The sequence below is a fragment of the Phacochoerus africanus genome, chromosome 7 (genome assembly GCF_016906955.1).
Source record: "Phacochoerus africanus isolate WHEZ1 chromosome 7, ROS_Pafr_v1, whole genome shotgun sequence".
Taxonomy (NCBI): domain Eukaryota; kingdom Metazoa; phylum Chordata; class Mammalia; order Artiodactyla; family Suidae; genus Phacochoerus; species Phacochoerus africanus.
This window is the reverse complement of record NC_062550.1, coordinates 90,740,300-90,762,900: the sequence shown is the minus strand read 5'-3', so window position 1 is coordinate 90,762,900 and position 22,601 is coordinate 90,740,300. Positions and strand designations below refer to the sequence as shown.

Genomic DNA, 22,601 nt, shown 5'->3' with positions numbered 1-22,601 from the left:
GAGGTTGCGGGTTCAGTCCCTGCCCTTGTTCAGTGGGTTAAGATCCGGCGTTGCTGTGAGCTGTGGTGTGGGTTGCAGACGCGGCTCAGATCCCACGTTGCTGTGGCTCTGGCGTAGGCCGGCGGCTACAGCTCCGATTCGACCCCTAGCCTGGGAACCTCCATATGCTGCGGGAGTGGCCCAAAGAAATAGCAAAAAAAAGACAAAAAAAAAAAAAGAAAGTGGGTTAGAGCTATGGGGAAAGGCCTTAGGAAAAGAGTTGCTAATTAAACTGTATTGCTTAGAGCAGGAAAAGATGAGTGGAACAAAGGAGAGGCTTCAGAAATAGACCTCACTCTGTATGAGAATGTAATAGGTATTTGAACTGGGATTCCAACCTGATGGGAAGATAATGGATTTGTTTAGTAAAGGGTGGCGAAATATCTGGATATTCATCTGAAAGAAAGTAGAATTGGACCCGAATTTTGTATCAAACATAAAAAGTCCAGGTGTACTAATGACTTAGAGGTAAAATGAGGCAAAAACTTTTAGGAAAAAAAAAAATCTCAGGAGATGACATGTGCAATCCAGGGATGGGGGACCCCTTTCCAACCAAGAGAGAATTCTTAGAAATAATAAGAAAGACAAGACATATTTGACTATATTTATGTTAACCTACGTGTGACAAAAGAGGCCATAATAAAGATAGTAGAACATTTACGGCTTTGGGAAAATATCTAACACTGATAAGGGTACATATGTAAATATTTACATGTAATGTAATATGTATGTAATGTAAAATATATAGTATAACATATATAACAGAAGTCTTACAAATTGACAATAACAATAAAAAATGGGCACAGAAAAATAATAGGCAGTGTACAGGAGAGAAAATCCAGGTGGCCAAGAAACGTATGAAAAGATGCTAAAACTGAAAATCCATAGAAATGCACATTAAATCAACAACATAATGAGACTGCCAGACTTGAAAAGATCTGTAACACCTATTGCTGGTGAGGATGTGGGGCAAAGGCATATTCATTCATTAATGGGAGAACTGGGAATTGTAACAAGCGTTGGATTTCTGCAAAGCAATCTTAATTTTAATTGAATATAATTTTCGGTAAAATTAAGAAACAAATTTACCTGACATACCAATTCCTCTGCTATTAATTTATCTCATAGAATACGATTTTAGTAAATTAAAAAAGGCATTTACCCAACATAGCAAACCCTTTATTAGCAATTTATCCCACCGACTAAAATCACCCCTCTTTTTACCCCTTGGTTCCACCTGCTGGGCACACAGTCCCATATGATGGTCATTGATTTAGAGTGTCATTTAGCTGTGCCCTGGAGGTTGGTATGTCACCCTCACTGGGTACCACCTCAAAGCTGGCACCTCGGTTGCCACTTATTTTGGCCCCCGAGCCTGTATAAGGGTGGTGTCACTGTGGCATTCTTGGTGGTGGCAGAAAAGATGGAGACAAAGGGAAGGTGCGGTAACAGGAGCCCTGCCAGACTATAAAACTTCAGCCATAAAACTGTGCAACATGAAGAGTCTGGAAATGGCTGAATAAATTAGGATTTGTTCACACTAAAGAATATTATGTAACCATTAGAAGTAATGAATTAGAGCTATACTTGTAAACTTGGAGGGATTATTCACAAGACATGCTTGAAGGGGAAGGGCGCAGTTCAGAAAATGTGTATAAATTTCATTTTGTAAAATAACATTAACCTTGCTTTTATGTAGATTACATTAGCCCAGAGAAAACTGCAGAACTACTAGGTTGTTGACATGATCTGGGGATCTGGTGTGGTGTTGGGGGAAGAGGGCGGGGGTGGAGGGGAGGAATTAAAGCAGCATTAAAAAATTCATACGTGTCATGTAACAGTAGTAATAACATGATTAGAATGGTGGCTTGAAGCAATGAACGTACCCACAAAGGACCAATACCCATATATTAATTTGTCTTTTGGGATAGTCTGAATGACGAAGACATTGATGCAATTTCAGCTCTGCTTTTCTGATAGTAATATTGCTGAGAACTGTGCAGCAGTATTGAAAGCTAAAGTTACGTCTTGATCAAATTCAGGATCATATAATGTGGAGCAAAATTAAGGAAGTAAGCCCCCATATTAATTGGTTTCCTAGGATATGGATGCTTAGTTTTAATGATAAAGGAAACTCTTATTTCGAGTACTTGTGTCACTGTATATTTAATATGGTATAGCCCTGTCCACATGGTTTTTTCAGTGTCCTCCCAAGCCCGAATGTGGTCTGTAGCTTCTTGTATAGATGTCATACTCTGCCTGTATCTTTTATGGCACTTGTCAAAATGTGCTTCATTTTATAGTCATTTGTGTATTTACTTTATCTTCTCCGCTAGTTTTCAAGTTACTGAGATGAAAGACTCATCTGAAAATTGAATTTATCCATTTTATCTCAGGGTACACTTATTTATACATGATGAGCAATTTATCTATAATTACTAATAACAGTAAAATGTGATGGCTTAAAACTTGTATCATTTAAATAGAACATTTTTTAATGAGTAAGGATGATATTTTCAACAAAACCCACTGTGCTTCTATTTTTCAGATCTTGATAAAATGTATAGTGGTTTTGCAAGGACTACCAAATATCATCCACTCAAAGAAACACATCGCGAGCTTTGAAAGTGTGCAGCACATGATAGCTTGTTGTATCTTCTATATAACAAAGGTATTTATCTCATTCTTTGTCTGACATCTTTTGTGTGTGTGTACCATTCTTTTTTTAATGATTTTTATTTTTTCCATTATAGTTGGTTTCCAGTGTTCTGTCAATTTTCTACTGTACAGCAGAGTGACCCAGTCACACATACATGTGTACATTCTTTTTCTCACATTCTCCTCCATCATGTTCCATCATAAGTGACTAGATATAGTTCCCAGTGCTATACAACAGGATCTCATTGCTTATCCATTCCAAAGGCAATAGTTTGCATCTATTTATCCCAGATTCCTCGTCCATCCCACTCCCTCCCCCTCTCCCTTGGCAATCACAAGTCTGTTTCTCCAAGTCCAAGATTTTCTTTTCTTTGGAAATATTCATTTGTGCTGTATATTAGATTCCAGATATAAGTGATATCCTATGGAATTTGTCTTTCTCCTTCTGACTTACTTCACTTAGTGTGTGAGTCTGGTTCCATCCATGTTGCTGCAATGGCATTATTTTGTTCTTTTTCATGGCTAAGTAGTAGTCCATTGTGTATATATTTTCCACATCTTCTTAATCCAATCATCTGTCGATGGACATTTGAGTTGTTTCCATGTCTTGGCTATTGTGAATAGTGCGGCAATGAACATATGGGTACATGTGTCTTTTTCAAGGAAAGGTTTATCTAGATATATGCCCAAGAGTAGGATTGCTGGGTTGTTGTATGGTGGTTCTATATTTAGTTTTCTGAGGTACCTCCATACTGTTTTCCATAATGGTTGTACCAATTTACATTCCCACCATCAGTGTAGGAGGGTTTGCTTTTCTCCACACCGTCTCCAGCATTTGTTATTTGTGAACTTATTAATGACGGCTATTCTGACTGGTGTGTCTTTGTCTGATATCATAATGAAACTATACTGTCTTAGGAATCCAAAAGATATAGAAAGTTAAGCTGCTTTTAATCACAGTAATTAAAATATTTAAAAAATACCCCCCCAAAAAAATTTTAGATCAAAAGTTGCCTGAGAAGGCTAGTGAATAAAGCCTGGAGGGTGTATCTTAGGCTGGGGAAGGGGGGATGGAAAGAGGCATTTTATGGGACCACACTCATTTTGGAAAGAAGAAAGAACCAAGAGACCAGAGGCAGAGAGGTAGGCTTAGGTATCCTCATTGCTGGGCTCAAAGACCAGCATTGTGTGTTTCCACAGAGGCTTTGGTTGCCTGAATCCAGTGAGTCTCCTCAAGGCAGGGCGCTATCTGCCTGCCTGTTTTTAAGTAGTCCTCACAGAGCCGTTCTGATATGTCAGGATCCAGAAGAATACTGCATGGGTGGGCTGCTTTGATGTGTCACTTTAGCTGGGCCTTAAGTTTGCTTCTGTGGAGGTCTGGCCACAGAGAGGCCTCTACCCTCTACCTTAGCAAAGAGCTAATGAGTTGCTAGCAATTCTTGGCTTGACCTCAGGAGCAGAAAGTTGTGTTTTTTGTCACTCACTGGTTTGCCACCACTGAATAGACCTGCATGACCTGCGCGGCGTAGATGCTGAGGGAGCATGAGCCATTGGCAAGAAGAGAAAAAGAGTAACTCACTTAAGGGAACTCAGAGCCCCAAGGGGCAAAGAGCAGGCTAAACACTAGGATAATTGTGTTATTTACTCTCCCATGTTGGAAAGGATCAGAGATGACTTAATAATTTTAAAAAAAGAAAGGAAGAAAAAAGAAAAAACTTTCAAGGCAGTACAATTAGGTTATCAAAACAAAAAAAACAAAAAAACCTGTGACTCCACAAATTAAATTTTTCCTTTCAGTTTTATTGAGATAGTATTGACATACAGCACTGTGTAAGTTTAAGGTACACAGCATAATGATTTGATTTCCATATATCATGAAGTGATTATCACAATAAGTTTAGAAAACATGCATCTTCTTGTATAGATACAAAATGCAAGAAGTGAAAACAATTTTTTTTCTTGTGATGAGAACTCTTAGAATTTATTCCCGTAACAACTTTCATATATAACAAATTTCACTTTTGGTTAGAAAATTAAACATATGAGGGTTATGATGATGATACTTCTTGAATCAAATCTCGACGCTTAAGAAATATCTGTCAATTGGAGTTCCCGTCGTGGCACAGTGGTTAACGAATCTGACTAGGAACCATGAGGTTGTGGGTTCAGTCCCTGCCCTTGCTCAGTGGGTTAACGATCCGGCGTTGCTGTGAGCTGTGGTGTAGGTTGCAGACGCGACTCGGATCCCGCGTTGCTGTGGCTCTGGCGTAGGCCGGTGGCTACAGCTCCGATTCGACCCCTAGCCTGGGAACCTCCATATGCCGCGGGAGCGGCCCAAGAAATAGCAACAACAACAACAACAACAACAACAAAAAAAGACAAAAAAAAAAGAAATATCTGTCAACGTAGAACAGAATTACTTCGTGATAAATTCAGAAGACAGGTCCAGAAGTCATAACATGAAATAAAAGGAGTCTGGCAGTGGAAAAGAAATGCATGGAGAAGGAGCCATCCTTCTGAGTCCCAGGCAGGAGTAATGTAAGAACATACCAACGCGTGTTGGTAAAATTCTTAAAGTCTAAGAATAAGGACAAATCTTAAAAGTCTTGATAGCCAAAGAATAGGTTATTTGCAATGGAAAGAATCCATTAGCTTCAGACTTTTTATCAGCAACACGACAAGTTAAAATCCTGGAGCAGCATTTTTAGAATCCTAAGGGGAAAAGACTGAGACCCCAAAATTAATAACCAGGAAAGATATCATTCATTTGTGAGGGCAAAAGAAACATTCTCAGAAGTGCGGGCATTTAGAAAGCATTCTGCCCATGTACTTATCTGAACAAAACACTTGAGGAAATGCTCTATCAAGTGACAATTGGTTCAGAGCAGAAATCCCAAGAGAGGGAAAGACAAAAAGGAGAGGAATAATGGGAGCAATGAATCTTGCAATAATAATGATGTGACTAGGACTTTGCAGACAAATGCTAAGTAAGGATTCTTGAAATAGAAGGGTCATCCTTGAAAGAAAAACTTATTAGTAATCTAGAACTAAAGCCTAGAAATGAGTAACCTAGAAATTCTGTTTGGGGTTAAGGGAGGGATAAGAAAGTCGAGATGCTTGGCACATGGTTATGTGTTAAAAATACATACAGTATAAAAATGCCTATTGTATAACATTATTCTTTTCTTCTAATAGGACATATGTATTTAAAGATGACAGTGGAGTGTATAGGCATGAGCTGAACTTTAAAGCACAATAGGACTTCTAAATTGACAAGAAGGGAGAATGAACAGAGGAATGACAGGGAGGAAAAAGGAACAGAAAAAAAGTGGCAGGGATCAAAAATGGCTAATTCAACAAAAGTAAGAAGAGGGAAAAAGAGATTGTGTTTAAGATGAAAGGAATAAAATCAAGTATATTAATTACATCACTAAGGGTGAATGAACCCAGAAGACAAGAGACTGTCAGATGGGCTGAAAAGTCAGATTCAAATATGCATTATTTCCAGAAACTCTTGTAAAGCAAAATAATAAGCCAAGGTTGAAAAATAAATGGGTAGACAAAGGTTTTGGGAAATGCAGGAAAAAATAAAGGAGGAGACACAATTTTCACATCTGAAAAAGTGGAATTCAGGGTCCAAAACATTAATCAGGAGAGAGAGGCATTATGTAGACTCCTTCCAGTCTGTGCTGTCTGGTCACCCTTTTCTGCTCCTGGCTGGCATTAGGTCACTGTCTTCGGACAGTCTCATTGTCAAGTATAAAAGATCCATCTGAATTAAAACGAAACCTGAAGTTTTTTTTGCAACAGCCAATTAAAGGAGAAAAACAATTAGATTATATGAAAAAGGCTACAGAGGCATTGGCTAACACTTAGCAACCTTTTCTGACAAAATTTCCAAATAGTTTAGAAATGGAAGGAAGTCATTGCATAGTGGTAAAGACATTTACCAAAAATTTTCAGCAAATATCATACTACATGGCAGATTTCTGAAGCTGTTTACTTAAAAAACAGGCCTGGGAAATGCTAACTCAATAATATAATTTATTATTTGTAGAGATTCTGTCTTATGCAATAGATAGTCTATGAAATAATTTTGTAATATTAGAGAAGGATAATTTGTCTGTAATTGTAGAGATCTCAGAAACCCAGGAGACTCTAGTAGAAGATTACTAGAATTAAAAAGAGAATTTGCAAAGTGGTATAAGAATTTATAAGATTTATAAGTATTTATAAAGTTATCTAAGACACAAACTGATAAGTTGGGGTTTGTTTATGTTTTTGCTGTTGTTTTTATTTTTAATACTCCCAGTCCAGTCAGAAAGGAGAGGGGAAAATAATACCACTTAGAATACACAATATTTTTAACTTAACAAAATGTTAAAGAACCTAAATAAATATGAAATCTCACCGAAGGACACAAAATAAGATCTGAACATACGGCAGGGCCCACCGGGTTCCTGAACAGGAAGACTTACTGTCACAGCAAAATAAATGGTTCCTAAAATAATATTTCCATGCAGCGCAGTTGTGATCAGAATCCCAATGGGATTTCTCTGAAACCGATCAGAATTATGTAAAAGTTCTCAATGGATATTGAAATTTACCCTAAGGCCACTTTAGGAAAAATGATCCGAACAGAGCAATGGGCAGATAGTTCAGTGGACTAGAACAGAGACCCAGGAAGAGCCAACCCCAGGTTCACAAGGAACATAATATAAGAAAAGGTGGCATTTAGATTCATTGAGACAATGATAATTTACTAATAAAAGGTGCTAATATACCTGACTGTTGATCTGAAAATAAACAAAGCCAGAGTCCTACCTCATACCGTAAAGAAAATAAAGTCCAGATGGATTTGAGGATGTTTGAATGGCCTTGAAATCAGGGGACACCTTTCTCAACAGGGCACAAAATTCAAAAGATTCACAGATAAAAGATAAATATATTACATAATAATTAAAAATACTTTTTATGGCAAGACACTGCAAACAAAACTTAAAGGCAATTATTTTTAAAAAACGCAACAGCTGCAAGGTTATTAACATTGATCACTCCAGGCAGTCATTGGTGAGAAAATACAAAATAATTTCACAGTTTGGGAAAAGAAGAATCTAATTTATTTTTAATTATGGAGGATATGATTAAATATTTCAGTCACTCTAAAAAGTGGAGCAGTGAGCAAGTGTTAGATGATGAATGGCCATCTCATGAGGTCAGAGAGAAGCCATTCAAGGGTTTCAAACCTGGGAGATTTCAAAAATGATGAGATTTATATTTTAGGAAAAAGAAATTATTCTGGTGGCACAACAGCTAATAATTAGAGGGGATAATACCTGAGCCCAGAAATGAGTTAGAAGGTGAGCGATGGTAAACCAAACTCATGTGGAAACAACGTGGGAGATAGAACTGAAAGGATTCAGGAGTTAATTATGAGATAGAATCGAATATGCAGGATCAAGGAGGGAGAGGAAGAGTCCATAGAAAGGCAGCTCTCTGGGCACTCTGTGAATACAGCACAATTTGTTCAACCCTAAGTGGGAAAAGGGGGGACGATAATGAGTTGGGTTTTTTTTTTTTTTTTTTTTTTTGCCAGCCTACATCCCAGCTATAGCAACACAGGCTCCGAGCACATCTGCCACCTACACCACAGCTCAAGGCAGCACCAGATCCTTAACCCACTGAACGAGGGCAGGGATCGAACCCGCATCCTCATGGATCCTAGTTGGGTTCATTACCGCTAAGCCATGACAGGAACTCCCAATGAGTTTTGAATATATTGAGTTTGGAGGCCTGTAGGATATCCAAAGAGGTGGGCATTATGTAATCGGACACGGAGGCTTGACGTCCAGGAGAGGCCAAGTATATCAAGAAAAAGGAGTCATTAGTTTATGGACTCAAGCAACAGAAGTAGGGGGTATCACGTGGGAACAGTGTGCAGGGTAAGAAAGGAAGAGAATTGTCTCAGAATCTCAAGGATGCTCTTCGTCCAGGGGTCCAGTCCTGCCTCCAGTAGGCAAGAGGAAGGATTGGAAAGGTGATTCGTCCAGAGCGATTTTGGTAATCGAACCCCTCCCCAACCTTGGGAATCTTTCTGGGGCTATTAGTTCCGTCTTTGTCACACAGTGTAGCTATTGAAAGCACAATCCAGAAGACCCCTTTCCATTGCCACTGTGCGCGCTCTCTCTCTCTCTCTCTCTCTCTCTCTCTCTCTCTCACACACACACACACACACACACACACATTTTAGCCTAGCATTACTGTAATACTGGGCTAAACCCACCCCCCAAACCCTTCCATCAGTCTTTCCAGGACAGGGGTGTCTCAAGCAAGAGAAGACCGGTTTATACTGTCTTTCCAGGGCTTTGGACAGCTACTCATTTCCATTTAATAACTGTTAGAGGAGACTGCAGTGTTCCTTCCACAGCAGAGAAACCTTATTCCAAAGCAGCTTATCGGTGGTAACTTGCCAACAGAAACTTCTCCTAACAACCAACCAACCAAATAACCAACCAACCAACCAACCAAAAAACCAATTCTGCACGTGGAGGGGAGGCAGGAGAGGGAAGGGCTGAGGACACAGGAGAGGAGGGCTGCCCGTTTGAGCAAGATCCCTGAGACGAGGCAGTGGGTTTCGAGCACATGCAGGATCAGCCCTGACAGGAGACTTGCCTCTCCCGTCTCATGGGAGGAGGGTGGTTGTCCTTGCAGGTGAGTGTGCAGGTAGGTTTGTGAACCGTAGATAAGCCAGTTCCCTTTTATTCCTCTGTGAAAAGGAAGCAAGGTCATTTGCTGAGAGTGAGGAGGTAGAGATTAAGGGTAGGTTTCAGAGACTTGAGAAGATGTTTATAACAGCCGCAGTGGAAGATGGAACAGGGTGACCTGGAATAAATGGGGTTTCCGGTCAGCATTTGGGATCCGGTGGAGGTTGAAGTCCATCACTATCCACCTGCCTCCTCGCTCAGCTGCGTGTGATTTTTCTCCCACAGTAGCTTGGGGCTGGCTCTGCATTCCTCTACCTGCCATCCGTGACCGAAGCCCCCTGTCCCCTATTGAGGAATCATTCTGAGATCCAGCTGACATTATTGTAGAAAGGACCCTGAATGTGAATGTTCTGGACTTTTTTTTTTTTTTTTGTCTTTTTAGTGCCGTCCCTGCAGCATATGCAAGTTCCCAGGCTAGGGGGTTGAATCGGAGCTGTAGCTACAGCCATAGCAACATGGGATTCTGAGCCACATCTGCGACCTACACCACAGCTCATGGCAACACCGGATCCTTAACCCACTGAGCAAGGCCAGGGATCGAACCTGCATCCTCATGGATGCTAGTCAGATTTGTTTCCACTGAGCCACAATGGGAACTCCCTGGACATTTAAACTGTTTTTTATTTCCTTATTTTTTTAATTACTCAATGAATTTTATTACATTTATAGTTGTACAATGATCATCACAACCCAATTTTATAGCATTTCCATTCCAAACCCTCAGCGCATCCCCCTACCTTCCAACCTGTCTCATTTAGAAAACATACGTTTTTCAAAGTCTGTGACTCAGTATCTATTCTGCAAAGAAATCATTGTGTCCTTTTATTATTATTATTTTATTTTTATTTTTATTTATTTATTTTTTGTCTTTTTGCCATTTCTTGGGCCGCTTCCACGGCATGTGGAGGTTCCCAGGCTGGGAGTCAAATCAGAGCTGTAGCCACAGGCCTACGCCAGAGCCACAGCAATGCAGGATCCAAGCCGAGTCTGCAACCCACACCACAGCTCACAGCAACGCTGGATTGTTAACCCACTGAGCAAGGCCAGGGATTGAACCCGCAACCTAATGGTTCTTAGTCGGATTTGTTAACCACTGCGCCATGACGGGAACTCCATTGTGTCCTTTTTTTAGATTCCACATGTACGTGTTAGCGTATGATGTTGGTGTCTTGCTGTCTGACTGACTTCACTTAGCATGGTAATTTCTAGGTCCATCCATGTTTCTGCAAATGCTATTATTTCTTTCCTTTTAATGGCTGAGTAATATTCCACAGTGTGTATGTACCACAGCTTCTTTATCCATTCCTCTGTCAATGGACATTTAGGTTGTTTCCATGTCCCTGGACATTTTTAAAATTACAGTATATATTATCATCAAGATTTTGATACTAGAGCTGGTTTGGTGTCAAATTAATAACCTGAGACTTGTCCTTTTGGAAGTTTTTTCCAGCTGGACCAAGAGACCCAGGAGCCTGGCTAATCCTGAATCCCAGATTTGAGGCATTCGTTTGATATAAATAAATTTTATATAGATTTTTCTCTTAAGACAGGTAAAGCCCAATTAGTCAAATGGCCCTGTTTTTTTTCTCCGTTCTGTTTTAAAAATTGGTAATCTTTCCAGATGGCTCCATTTCTTTCTGAGTTGTTAGAATTCTAAATGAAGTGCCACTTCTGAGACATGTCATCTTAAGTGTTTCATTATTTTCACATTGTTAAAAAAAACTTTTATGCTAAACATCTGGCACATCAAAAAAAATTCTGTTCACCATTTGGTATGTTAAGCAGAATTGGCTATTTTTCTTTTGATTGGAAAAATTATTTTCTCATTTGGTATTTTCCACTGGTATTTTAAAACAAAGAGGAATGATTGCACAGTTCTCTATAAACCATATATGTTGGAAAACAGAGGTGAACAAGGAACAAACGTTAGCTCATTTCTGTTTTCTTATAACAAAACTTGCTTCCTCTCATATCAATTTTATGATGAAATTAGACTGTTGGGCTTGGCACTCAAGGCCCTGCTCAGCCCAAGTTCCTCTACTTTTTCAAAATGTGTTTCATTGTTTTCCTTCCCACATTCTGTTCCAAGGTCAGCATTAATTTAACACCATTGCTCTGGCCCTACAGAAATATTTTAGTTCTTACCACTTGTGTTAAGTTGGTCTTATCAGATTCAAGCAGCCACTCACTGCTCTTCAACCTCCGTATAAGTGTTTCTTTGCCCGGGAAGTAACCATTGTTACTTATCTTAAATCCTAGCCTATTCAACTTGACAGAATTCATCTACAGATAGCAAACTCATACAAACTTATTTGTACCCTAAGAACATTGCCCTCTGGGAGTCACAGTGAATGTGTCCCTTTCATGTGATCCTTCGTTAGAGCAAGGTGTGTACAAATCAGATTGCTGGCCAGGGACGCTTTCCTGGAGTTAATGCCAGAGCCGGGGTTTTAATGACCAGGCAAAGCTAAATAAATAGGTGGGGGAGGGGGAGAGCTGTTCTGGGAAAAGCCTCCGCTGGAGGAGACCATCAAGTCCTGGCACCGTGGACTCTGGGCTCCATGTATCGTAAGCTTAACGTACAAGGAGGTGAATCGTGGAAGATGATGTTGAAGAGGTGGGTAAGGGTCAGGTTGCAAGAGGCCAGCTAACGATCAGTGGCTAGGAATGTGGACCAGAGGGGCAAGGCGGGCCCTTCTCCAGCGAGTACAATTTGTCCTTCCCCCAGGGTTTTTGGAGAATCTGCTCAAACCAGCTGATCTCTAATCGAGGTCACTGCCACAATGTCTGGTAAATCATTTACTGCTGTAAATCCCCTCCCACTCCCCCCGCCAGCCCCAAGACACCGTGAGGTCAGTAGTTGTGTCATTTCACATGCAAGACAACTCAAGGCAAGCAGTGGTGGTTTTGTGGCTTTTAAGAATGATTTGGTTTTAGCACGGATCTTTTAAGTGGAAATATTTTTTAATAGTTAACTTACTATACAAAAGCTGTATGGTGGTATGTCCCAGAGAGATGGGAATTCATTACTGATGAGATTCCTGGGTTTTTTGTCTTTTTATTTAAATTAGTGAAAACAGAGTTTCCACCGTGGCACAGCAGAAACGAATCCAGCTAGGAACCATGAGGTTATGGGTTTGATCCCTGCCCTTGCTCAGTGGGTTAAGGATCTGGTGTTGCCATGAACTGTGGTGTAGGTTGAAGACGAGGCTCGGTTCTGGCATTGCTGTGGCTCTGGTGTAGGCCGGTGGCTGTAGCTCTGATTCGACCCCTAGCCTGGGAACCTCCATATGCCCCGGGTGTGGACCTAAAAAGACCAAAATAAATAAATAAATAAAAATAAAATAGTGAAATCATGCTGTTTTAATCCTAGGGAAATATGATCTGTAGGTAAACTCCCAGTTTCCTTAATCAAGTCGGGGGAGTTAGATCCAAAACATTAATGAGACTTCTGAATTTATGGCAGACGATACATGACACTTGAAAATAGACACGTTTCCTACAGATAATTAAGAAATATTTTTAATTAGATTCTGCGTTCATGGAAGGAGTATGACCTGGCAGTAGCAATTATAAATTATGGAAAAAAGATGTTGGACATCACATCCGGATGCAAATCTCTGTTTGGTGCTGCTGAACACGAAGAGGTGCAAGACGAGGTACCTGCTCTTTGTTTCTCATCTTTAAACCTAAAGTTCGTGGAATTTTCTGAGAGGTCATGTAGTCTTAGTAAACATGTTAGAAAAGTGATCAGGGAGTTCCCGTCGTGGCTCAGTGGTTAACGAATCCGGCTAGGGACCATGAGGTTGCAGGTTCAATCCCTGGCCTTGCTCAGTGGGTGTAGGATCTGGCGTTGCTGTGAGCTGTGGTGTAGGTCGCAGATGCAGCTCGGATCTCGCATTGCTGTGACTGTGGTGTAGGCTGGCGGCTACAGCTCTGATTAGACCCTCAGCCTGGGAACCTCCATATGCCCCGGGTGCAGCCCTAGAAAAGGCAAAAAGACCCCCCCCCCAAAAAAAAAAGTGATCAGGTTTTCATTTGTCATTATTTCCATAAAACTAATAAGTAGTGAAGAGCTACTTTTTCCCTTTTTCTTTTAATTATTATTAAGGGACTTCCTGCTGAGGCACAGTGCATTAAGGATCCAGAAGTTGCTGCAGCTGTGACATGCATAGGTCACAGCTCCAGCGGATTCGGTCCCTGGCCTAGGAACTTGCATATGCTTCAGGGAAGGCCAAAAGAGAAAAAAGAAAAAACGTGAAGGCATCCATGCTAGAATACGGAATAGCCCCCTATTACTAGTACTGATGTTCAGTTAGGTGCTGATAGAGAGCCTCCTATACCCATTCGGACACTGGACTGAAAGCTCGCTAAAGTCCCTCTCAGACTAAAGACTTTATTATTCCGGGCAGGTCATTGAACGCAGTAAATACACGTCAGAGCTTTTCGCTGTGTTCAGTGTCAATTTCCCAAACTCCTGGTGACATCTTAGTTGTCTTCTTTATGAGACTGCTATGTTTGAGAGACCCCCCTCCCCCTGCCGCCTTTTCTTTTTTTTTCTTTTTAGGGCAGAACCTATGGCATATGAAGGTTCCCAGGCTAGGAGGTCTAATTGAAGCTACAGCTGCCAGCCTATGTCAGAGCCACAGCAATGCCAGATCTGAGCTGCATCTTCCACCTACACCACAGCTCACGGCAACACCAGATCCTTAACCCACTGAGCAAGGCCAGGGATCGAACCCGAAACCTCATTGTTCCTAGTCAGATTTGTTTCCACTGAGCCACAAAGGGAATGACGAGACCACTTTTTTTTTTCTTTTCTTTTCTTTCTTTCCTTCCTTCCTTTGGCTTTTCAGGGCTGTACCTGAGGCATATGGAGGTTCCCAGGCTAGGGGTCAAATCGGAGCTACAGCTGCTGGCCAATGCCATAGCCACAGCAACGCCGGATCAGAGCCATACCTGTGACCCACACCATAGCTCATGGCGATGCCAGATCTTTAACCCACCGAGCAATGCAAGGGATCAAACCTGAATCCTCATGAGTACTAGTCGGTTTGTAATTTGCTGAGTCACAACAGGAATTCCAAGAGACCAGTTTTCAATATCTGCCTCCCAAGCACAGATCTTACTAGAACTGCTTTTATTGCATTTTCTTTCAACTGTGTGGTTAAATGGTTTTGTAGATCAGATTTTGAAATACTGCTTAGTTCATCAGGTTTCTGAGATGTGTTAGGAATTACTTGAAGCCCCCTCAGTGACTGGGGGGTATAGGGACTGTTACCCCCAAGCCTATTACTGTTGCAGTAGCTCCGTTTCTATCTCTGTTATATGTTGAAAGATCTTAAAAAACAAACAAAAAAAAACCCATTTTACTGGATGAATTTTTAAATTATAATATATATTTTTGAGGGGGCTTTTTTGTCTAGAGAAAGTTTTGATTAAGCTGGAAGCAGTTTGAGGGATTTTTCCACAAAGTGGTGTCCACGCTCAGAGTCCATCACCCAGGCCCCTTTGGGTCACCCTGACCTTGACTCTGAACCCTGACCCTTTGCGTCATTGTAGGCAGGACCCCATGCCTCGTTCCTTGGAGCCCCTAGTCCAGAATAAGGTTGGGATATTTCCTTTGGACCCAGACTGTAGGGCCTGGAAGCTAATACCTACGTTACAGTCAGACGTCACTGTAACCACTCAAGGTCCTTCTGAGCCTGTAAGGGTTTGGGGGGGTCTGTTTTGTGGAAAACAGGAGACATTAACCAGTCCAGTGTTAGGCTCAAACACGCGAAAACAGGTGAGGAGGCTGAGTGCAGACCCACTAATTCTTTTTTTTCGTTTTGGCTGCCCCGTGGCACATGGAAGTTTATGGGGTCTCGGAGCGGCAGTTTGCCCTTAACCCACTGCTCTGGGTGGGGGATGGAACCCATGCAGCCACAGAGACAACTCAGATCCTTAACCCAATTCTGAGCCACAGCAGGAACTCCAGACCTGCTAATTCTTTTTTTTTTTTTTTTTCTTCCTAGGGCCGCACTTGTGGCACATGGAGGTTCCTGGGCTAGGGGTCTAATCGGAGCTGCAGCCGCCGGCCTAAACCACAACCACAGCAACGCCAGATCAGAGTCACATCTGTGACCTACACCACAGCCCACGGCAACGCCGGATCCTTAACCCACTGAGCAAAACCAGGGATCGAACCTGCAACGTCATGGTTCCTAGTCGGATTCGTTAACCACTGAGCCATGACGGGGACTCTGGATCTGCTAATTCTTAATTCACTAATTACTAATGCTGTTATGTTCAATGAAAGGAAAAGCAGCAAAAGCAATTAGCTTTTTTGTAAAGAAGCTCCTTCTGGGAAAAAGAAAGAAAGACAAAAAAAAGAGAAAAGGGATACATTTCTGAGAGCATATTCTTTTGAGGACTTTTATAGATATACCCTCAGCTGCTTTCAGAAGGGAGTGTGTATGGCAGGAGGGCTAATTTGGGGAGAAGTTACTGGAAAGAAGGGAGAGGGAAGAAAAGATATATTTTGTTCAACCTCCATACAACACTTAGAACTGTGTGTGGCATTTAGTTAGAATGTTAGTTAGTATACTAACATAATGTTAGTTAGTATACTAACTCGATAGTTAGTATTCATCATTAATTCATATCATTTAGCTATGTAGATTCATAGTTTAGTCTACCAAGTATGAAAATATGAATTATAATTTAAAGTGTTATTTGAAAATGATAATTCTTGAAACATGTCGAAGTATATTCTGACATTTCACTAATGTTTCTAGGGTTCTTCGAAGAAGTCTTCCAAGACTAAGAAGCCACAGCAGATATTACTACCTGAAAAAATAAATGAACAGCTGGTCTTACTGGAGACACACCTACTCAAACTGACAAAGCAATGTAGCCTTTTTTTTTTTTTTCTTTCTGTATACTTTTGTTTTTTTAAAATAAGAAAATATTTGGCTGAAAGGATTAGATTACAGTTAGCATTTGGGACACCCTTTAAGGTTTATGCGGTGCTCTCGGTGCTTTCGCATTGTGCCATTAAGCCTAACAGTGCTCCGTTAATAAGGGATTGTTAACTGCTTTTTTACAGATGTGGCTGGTAAAGATTAAGTGACTTATGTAGGATTATATAGCTGGCTTGGATCTGAGCCTAAATCTTCTCATTCTAAGACAGGTTTTCTCGACCTTGACACTGTTGCCAATTTGAGTCAGATAATCCTTTGTTGCGGGACCATCCCGGGCATTGCGGCTGTAGAGCTGCATCCCTGGCCTTTGTCCAGAGATGCACAGCACACCATACCCTCAGCTGTGACAGCCAAGGGGGAGGCAAATGTGGCCAAAGATATTGGGGAAGGGGGACACAAAATTGAGTCTCTGCTCCGAAGGCAAAAATGTAACTGAGAAATAAAGGGTTTAGTTCCAGTGATTGGCGTTTTGGAATTTGCATTTTGGAAATCTGATTCAGAAACTGATTTAGTTTCTGGTGATGACAAGTATTGTCACTTTTTTCTTTCTTTTTTTTTTTTTTTTTGTCTTTTTGCCATTTTCTTGGGTCGCTCCCGCGGCACATGGAGGTTCCCAGGCTAGGGGTCTAATCAGAGCTGTAGCCACCAGCCTACACCAGAGCCACGGCAACACTGCCACAGCAACACTGCCACAGCAACGCGGGATCCGAGCCGCGTCTGCGACCTACACCACAGCTCATGGCAACGGCAGATCGTTAACCCACTGAGCAAGGGCAGGGACCGAACCCGCAACCTCATGGTTCCTAGTCGGATTCGTGAACCACTGCGCCATGACGGGAACTCCTTCTCACATTTTTTTTTTTAAAGCAGGTACTGCAAACCTTTTAGGACAAGAGAGGACCTACATTTCTCTCATTAGGAGGCTCCGCTTTAGGCCCCTTGGTCTTTTGCAGAGTAACTCTACTTGGACAATTTTCTGCCCCACCTCACCTCTCTCACTCTGTGCCTCAGTTATATCTGGATGGTGGTCCTTTTTCAGAATTCCTGGACTTGGATCTCTCACTGTATTTACACTCCATGTCTGTTTCAGGTGAAATTTATGAATTGAACCCAGTGTTCTATTATTCACATAACCAGTAACCCTAGTTTCGGGAAAGCTGTAATTATCTGGTTACATATAAGAACTAGAATTCCTTAAAGTGTAAAGTGAGCTAGAAATGTGAATTACTTATTTTCATATTATCAACTCCCGCCCCCGACATTTTGCTCGAAAGCACAATGTTCCTAGCTAATCAGTCGATTCAGTAACAAAACAATAGCAAAAATAATAGTTTTATCCAGTGCTTTCTGTGTGCCAGGAACTATTTTAAGTGTTTTACACAGATTAAAACTATATAACCTGTACATAACAACCATATGAAAAAGGTGCTGTTATTATCCCCATTTTAAAGATAAGAATACTGAGGCACAGGGAAGCTGAGTAACTTCCCAAGGTCTCATAACTAAAAAGTGGCGGGGCTAGAATGTGAACCCAGGCAGCCTGGCTCCAGTGTCTGCGGTTTTCATGATTCTACACTTTCTTTTAATTTTATAAAAACAGAGTTAATACATTTGGTAGGTTTTTGAGTCTGATATTGTGGTGATTCACAATAACTGTTGAATGAGAAAGACTCATGCCTTGGAAATTCTTCCCCTATTTGGTGGTGGACTCCTTGGCTTTTAGGGAGAAAATATGAAAGGAAAATAATCACGATTATTGGATTTTTTTAATCTCCAAAATATGATATAATTAATATCTTAAGGCACATCATTTAGAATGTAAAAAACTGGCTATTTTCCTGTTTTTCGTCCCCACCAAAACCCTTTCATTTTTGGATATTTGTGTTAAAGAGAACCTACAACTTACTAATTCTTCTTAACTTTAGATGTTACGACTGAACTCTCAGGAGCAGAGGATCCTATATTTCTTTACCCTATAGTTTTAAATTGGTCGGTCAAAAGTGCCGTGAAAGAAGGTAGGTGACCTCAGTGTACATATGTTGTCCACTCAACTTCTTTTTATTTTTTTATTTTATTTTATTATTTGTTTATTTATTGCTTTTTAGGGTTGCACCTGTGGCATATGGAGGTTCCCAGGCTAGGAGTAGAATCAGAGCTACAGCTGCTGGCCTAGGCCACAGCCACCGCCATGCCAGATCCAAGCTGTGTCTGCAACCTACACCACAGCTCACAGCCTCACCAGATCCTTAACCCACTGAGTGAGGTCAGGGATTGAACCCGCAACCTCATGGTTCCTAGTTGGATTCGTTTCCGTGGCGCCACAATGGGAACGCCCTGTTCACTCAACTTAATGTTAAAGATCTTATATCTTGCGGATTATGTTGTCTGCTGTTTAAAGGTTTCACCTGTTCGAGGCAGAAGCTTTCTTGTTCTTACCCATTCAGAATAACACAGCCTCTTGATCACCTGATACTGAAAGAGACCCAGATAGGGACCTAAAAATCTGGACGGAGAGAGAGAGCCTTGATGGTGGCTTATTTGGGCAGTAAATGGTATTTTTATGGAACTTACAGAAGCTAGGGAATTAAAAAACGTGTTAGTGATCTTTAGGTTCAGCTATGAAGAGAGAGCAACATTATTGTTTAACTCAGAGTGACATAGAGTGAAAATCCGTTATTATTCGTTATAATAAAAACTCGTTATTCTGGCAATTTTCAGTATTTTGTTCCCCTACCTAGTCACAAGTTAGAGGCAACTTTTAGGAAATCTTTCTTAACACTGAGGTATTTGGAAAATAAATAAAATGTACACTGTAAAGGAATATTTTATCTTAGAAAAACAATAGTCTCACCACTTATACTCCACTACATTTTTTTTTTTTAAGTGACAATTCTAAAAAGCAGGTTGATGAACTTGCCTGTTGGGACAAAAATGACTCTTAGCATTAGTAACCTTTCAATGCCGATAATCATGCCCGTTGGTGACTTATCTATGCATTTCCTTGTTTTTGCAGTTATGAAATTTAAGCAGAGACCTCGATTCCTGGAATTCTTTACCCAAGTTATGCTCAAATGTATGAATGATGAAAAATTTCAAATTATGGTGGAGATAACAAATCCTGTCCATGACTTCTTGAAAAGGTACTTGCCAATATCTATTTTATTAGCATTGACAACTTTAAAAATGAGTAACATTATTCCTTAAAGATATATGAGGCGGATGAAAAAGAGAGTGGGGAGATGCCGTTAAAACAGCCATCTGGAAGACGGTGAGGATTTATGGCTGTGTAAAAACTTTAAAAAGCATGAAAATATTTATACAGCTGACCTGAGGAACAGTAGAGCGTGTTCATATTTTTAGCAGGAAAGAAGTGAGGCCTTTGGCTGTTGAGTCAGGTTGGACGATAGCATTTCCCAGTGAACAACATAGTGATTTGATATTTCTATACATTTCAAAATGATCACCATAAATCTAGTTGTCATCTTTTACCACGCAAAGATATCACACAGTTACTGACTCCTGTGCTGTACGTTTCATACTGTACATCGCATACCTAAGACGTTTATTTTGCAGCTGGAAGTTTGCACCTCTTAATCTCCCTCACCTATTTCTCTTCCCCCCACCCCCGCCCTGCCCTGGCAACCACCTATTTGTTCTCTATATCTGTGACTTGCTTTCTGTTTAGTTATGTTTGTTCATGTTTTGTTGTTTAGATTCTACATCTAAGTGAACTTGTGTAGTATTTCTTTCTCTATCTCATGTATTTCACTTAGGATAATACCCTCTAGGTCCATCCATGTTGTCTCAAATGGCAAAAATTCACTATTTTTTACACCTGAATAACATTCCACTGTGTATGTACAGCCCACATCTTCTTTATCCACCCAGCTACAGATGGGTGCTTAGATTGCTTCCATATCTTGGCTATTGTAAATAATGCTGCAGTAAACATAGGGGTGAGTTAGGTTTTTGTTTCTTTGGATAAATACCCAGGAGTGATGTTGCTGGATCAGAGGGTAGTTCTAGTTTTAATTTTTTGAGGAACTTTCATTCTGTTTTCCACAGGGTCTATACTGTTTTCCAGTCCTGCCATATCCTCACCAATACCTTTTATTTCCTTTTATTTGTTGTCTTTTTTTTTTTTTTTTTTTTTGCTTTTTAGGGCCGCACCTGCAGCATGTGGAAGTTCCCAGGCTGAGGTTGAATTGGAGGTACAGTACAGCTGCAGGCCTGCACCACAGCCACAGCAACGTGAGATCCCAGCCACAGCTGTGACTACACCATAATTCATGGCAACACCGGATCCCCAACCCAGTGAGCAAAGCCAGGGATCAAACCTGCATCCTCATGGATAGGAGTCGGATTTGTTTCCACTGTGCCACGACAGGAACTCCCTTGCCTTTTTTTTTTTTTTTTTTTTGGCCACACCTGCAGCATATGGAAATACCCAGGCCATGAATTAAATCCAAGCTGCAGCTGCAACCTACAACACAGCTGAGGCAATGCTGGATCCTTAACCCACTGTGCCAGGCTGAGGATTGAACCTGGGACACCCAGATGCAACACTGCCAGATACTTAACCTGGTGTGCCACAGCAGGAATTCCTGCTGTTTGTCTTTTTGATGATAGACATTTTGACACCTGTGAGGTGATAATCTCATTGTGATTTTTGATTTGCATTTTCCTGATGATTAGTGGACTAGTGGACTTTCCATGTACTTGTTGGCCATCTCTATGTCTTTTGTGGGAAAAAAGGTCCTCGGTTCTTTTTTAAAGTGATGTTTTGTTTTGTTTTGTTTGCTTTTTAGGGCTGCATCCATAGCATATAGCAGTTCCCTGGCTAGGGGTTGAATCGGAGCTACAGCTGCCGACCTACCCCACAGCCACAGCCACGTGGGATCTGAGCTGCATCTGCAGCCTATACCACAGCTCACGGCAGGGCTGGTCCCTGACCTACTGAGCAAGACCAGGGATCAAACCCGCATCCTCGTGGATACTAGTCAGATTCTTTTCTGCTGAGCCACAATAGGCACTCCTTTTTTTTTTTTTTAATGTTGAGTTTTATGAGTTCTTTGTATACTTTGAATATTAACTTTTTGTCAGATATATTATCTGCAACTATCTTCTCTCATTCAATAGGCAACCTTTTCATTTTGTGGATCATTTCCTTCCCAGTGCAGATGCTTTGTTTTGTTTTGTTTTTTCCAGTTTGATGTAGTCCCATTTGTTTATTTTTGCTTTTGTTTCCCTTGCTCGAGGAGATAAATCTAAAGAAAAACATTGCTAAGATTGATGTCCAAGAGCATCCTGCTTATGTTTTCTTCTAGACGTTTTATGGTTTCAGGTCTTATATTTAAGCCTTCAATCAATTTTGAGTTTATCTTTGTATGTAATGTGGTTTGGGGTCCAGTTTTAGCCATGTGCCGTGCTTTTGTAATTCCTTTGCATGAGCGAGCAGAGCCATTCTTGGGTGTGCCCATTTGTATGTTGAATGGGGAGTTCCTCAAATAGAAGTACCACAACTTAAAATTATCCCTCTTACTCTCGAAGCCTGAATGGCTCTCTTTGCCCTCAAAGAAAATCGTTGTGTTTCGTGCCAGTTTTGAGCGATGCCAAGTGAATCCAACTCTTCTTCCAACAACTGGACTTTAATTTCCCCTCTGGACACAGGTCTAGCTCTCTCATTCTAGGAAAAGACAACAGCAGTAACACAGGGTCTGTTTTAAAGATGGCAGCAGAAGGTAAGTATTCTCCTAAAACCCTACTGGAAAACTCTGCTTCCTAAAATAGGCACTTCATTTATTAGAACCAAAGCTTGGAATATATGTGCTTCATATTTTCAAAAGATATAAAAGAGGAAATTGCTTCTGTTAAATGAAGCAGGCCATGGTCCTGAGAGAACTGGCCGGAATTAGAAAGTCCCGCTACATTTAAAGAACCATAGCCAAAATGAGGTGTTTGGAGGCTGTCAACAATAGTCTTGATACCAAAGAAAATCAGAAGGCACTTTTAGTGCAGTAAAATTTGGAGGGCTGACCAGGGTGGTTCGGCTGACGAATAATAGATACTCCGAAAGAGGAAGATGGGATAAGTGGTTTAGACCAGCGGTGTAACAAAAGGCCCCTGGAGTGGGCTTCGAGTGGAGCGGAGTCCGGAGATTGCACTTTACAAGTGA

At 40.9% G+C, this 22,601-nt stretch overlaps 1 protein-coding gene across 1 annotated transcript in view; it reads left to right on the top strand.

Moving 5' to 3' along the window:
- The window catches only part of CFAP54 (cilia and flagella associated protein 54), a 308,666-nt gene that overhangs the window by 104,665 nt on the left and 181,400 nt on the right, over window positions 1-22,601 (top strand). The window contains exons 26-30 of the mRNA XM_047788234.1: window positions 2,588-2,710; window positions 12,992-13,120; window positions 16,241-16,355; window positions 18,352-18,441; window positions 19,440-19,566. Coding sequence (XP_047644190.1) covers window positions 2,588-2,710; window positions 12,992-13,120; window positions 16,241-16,355; window positions 18,352-18,441; window positions 19,440-19,566 — 584 coding nt within the window. The remainder of the gene's footprint in view (window positions 1-2,587; window positions 2,711-12,991; window positions 13,121-16,240; window positions 16,356-18,351; window positions 18,442-19,439; window positions 19,567-22,601) is intronic.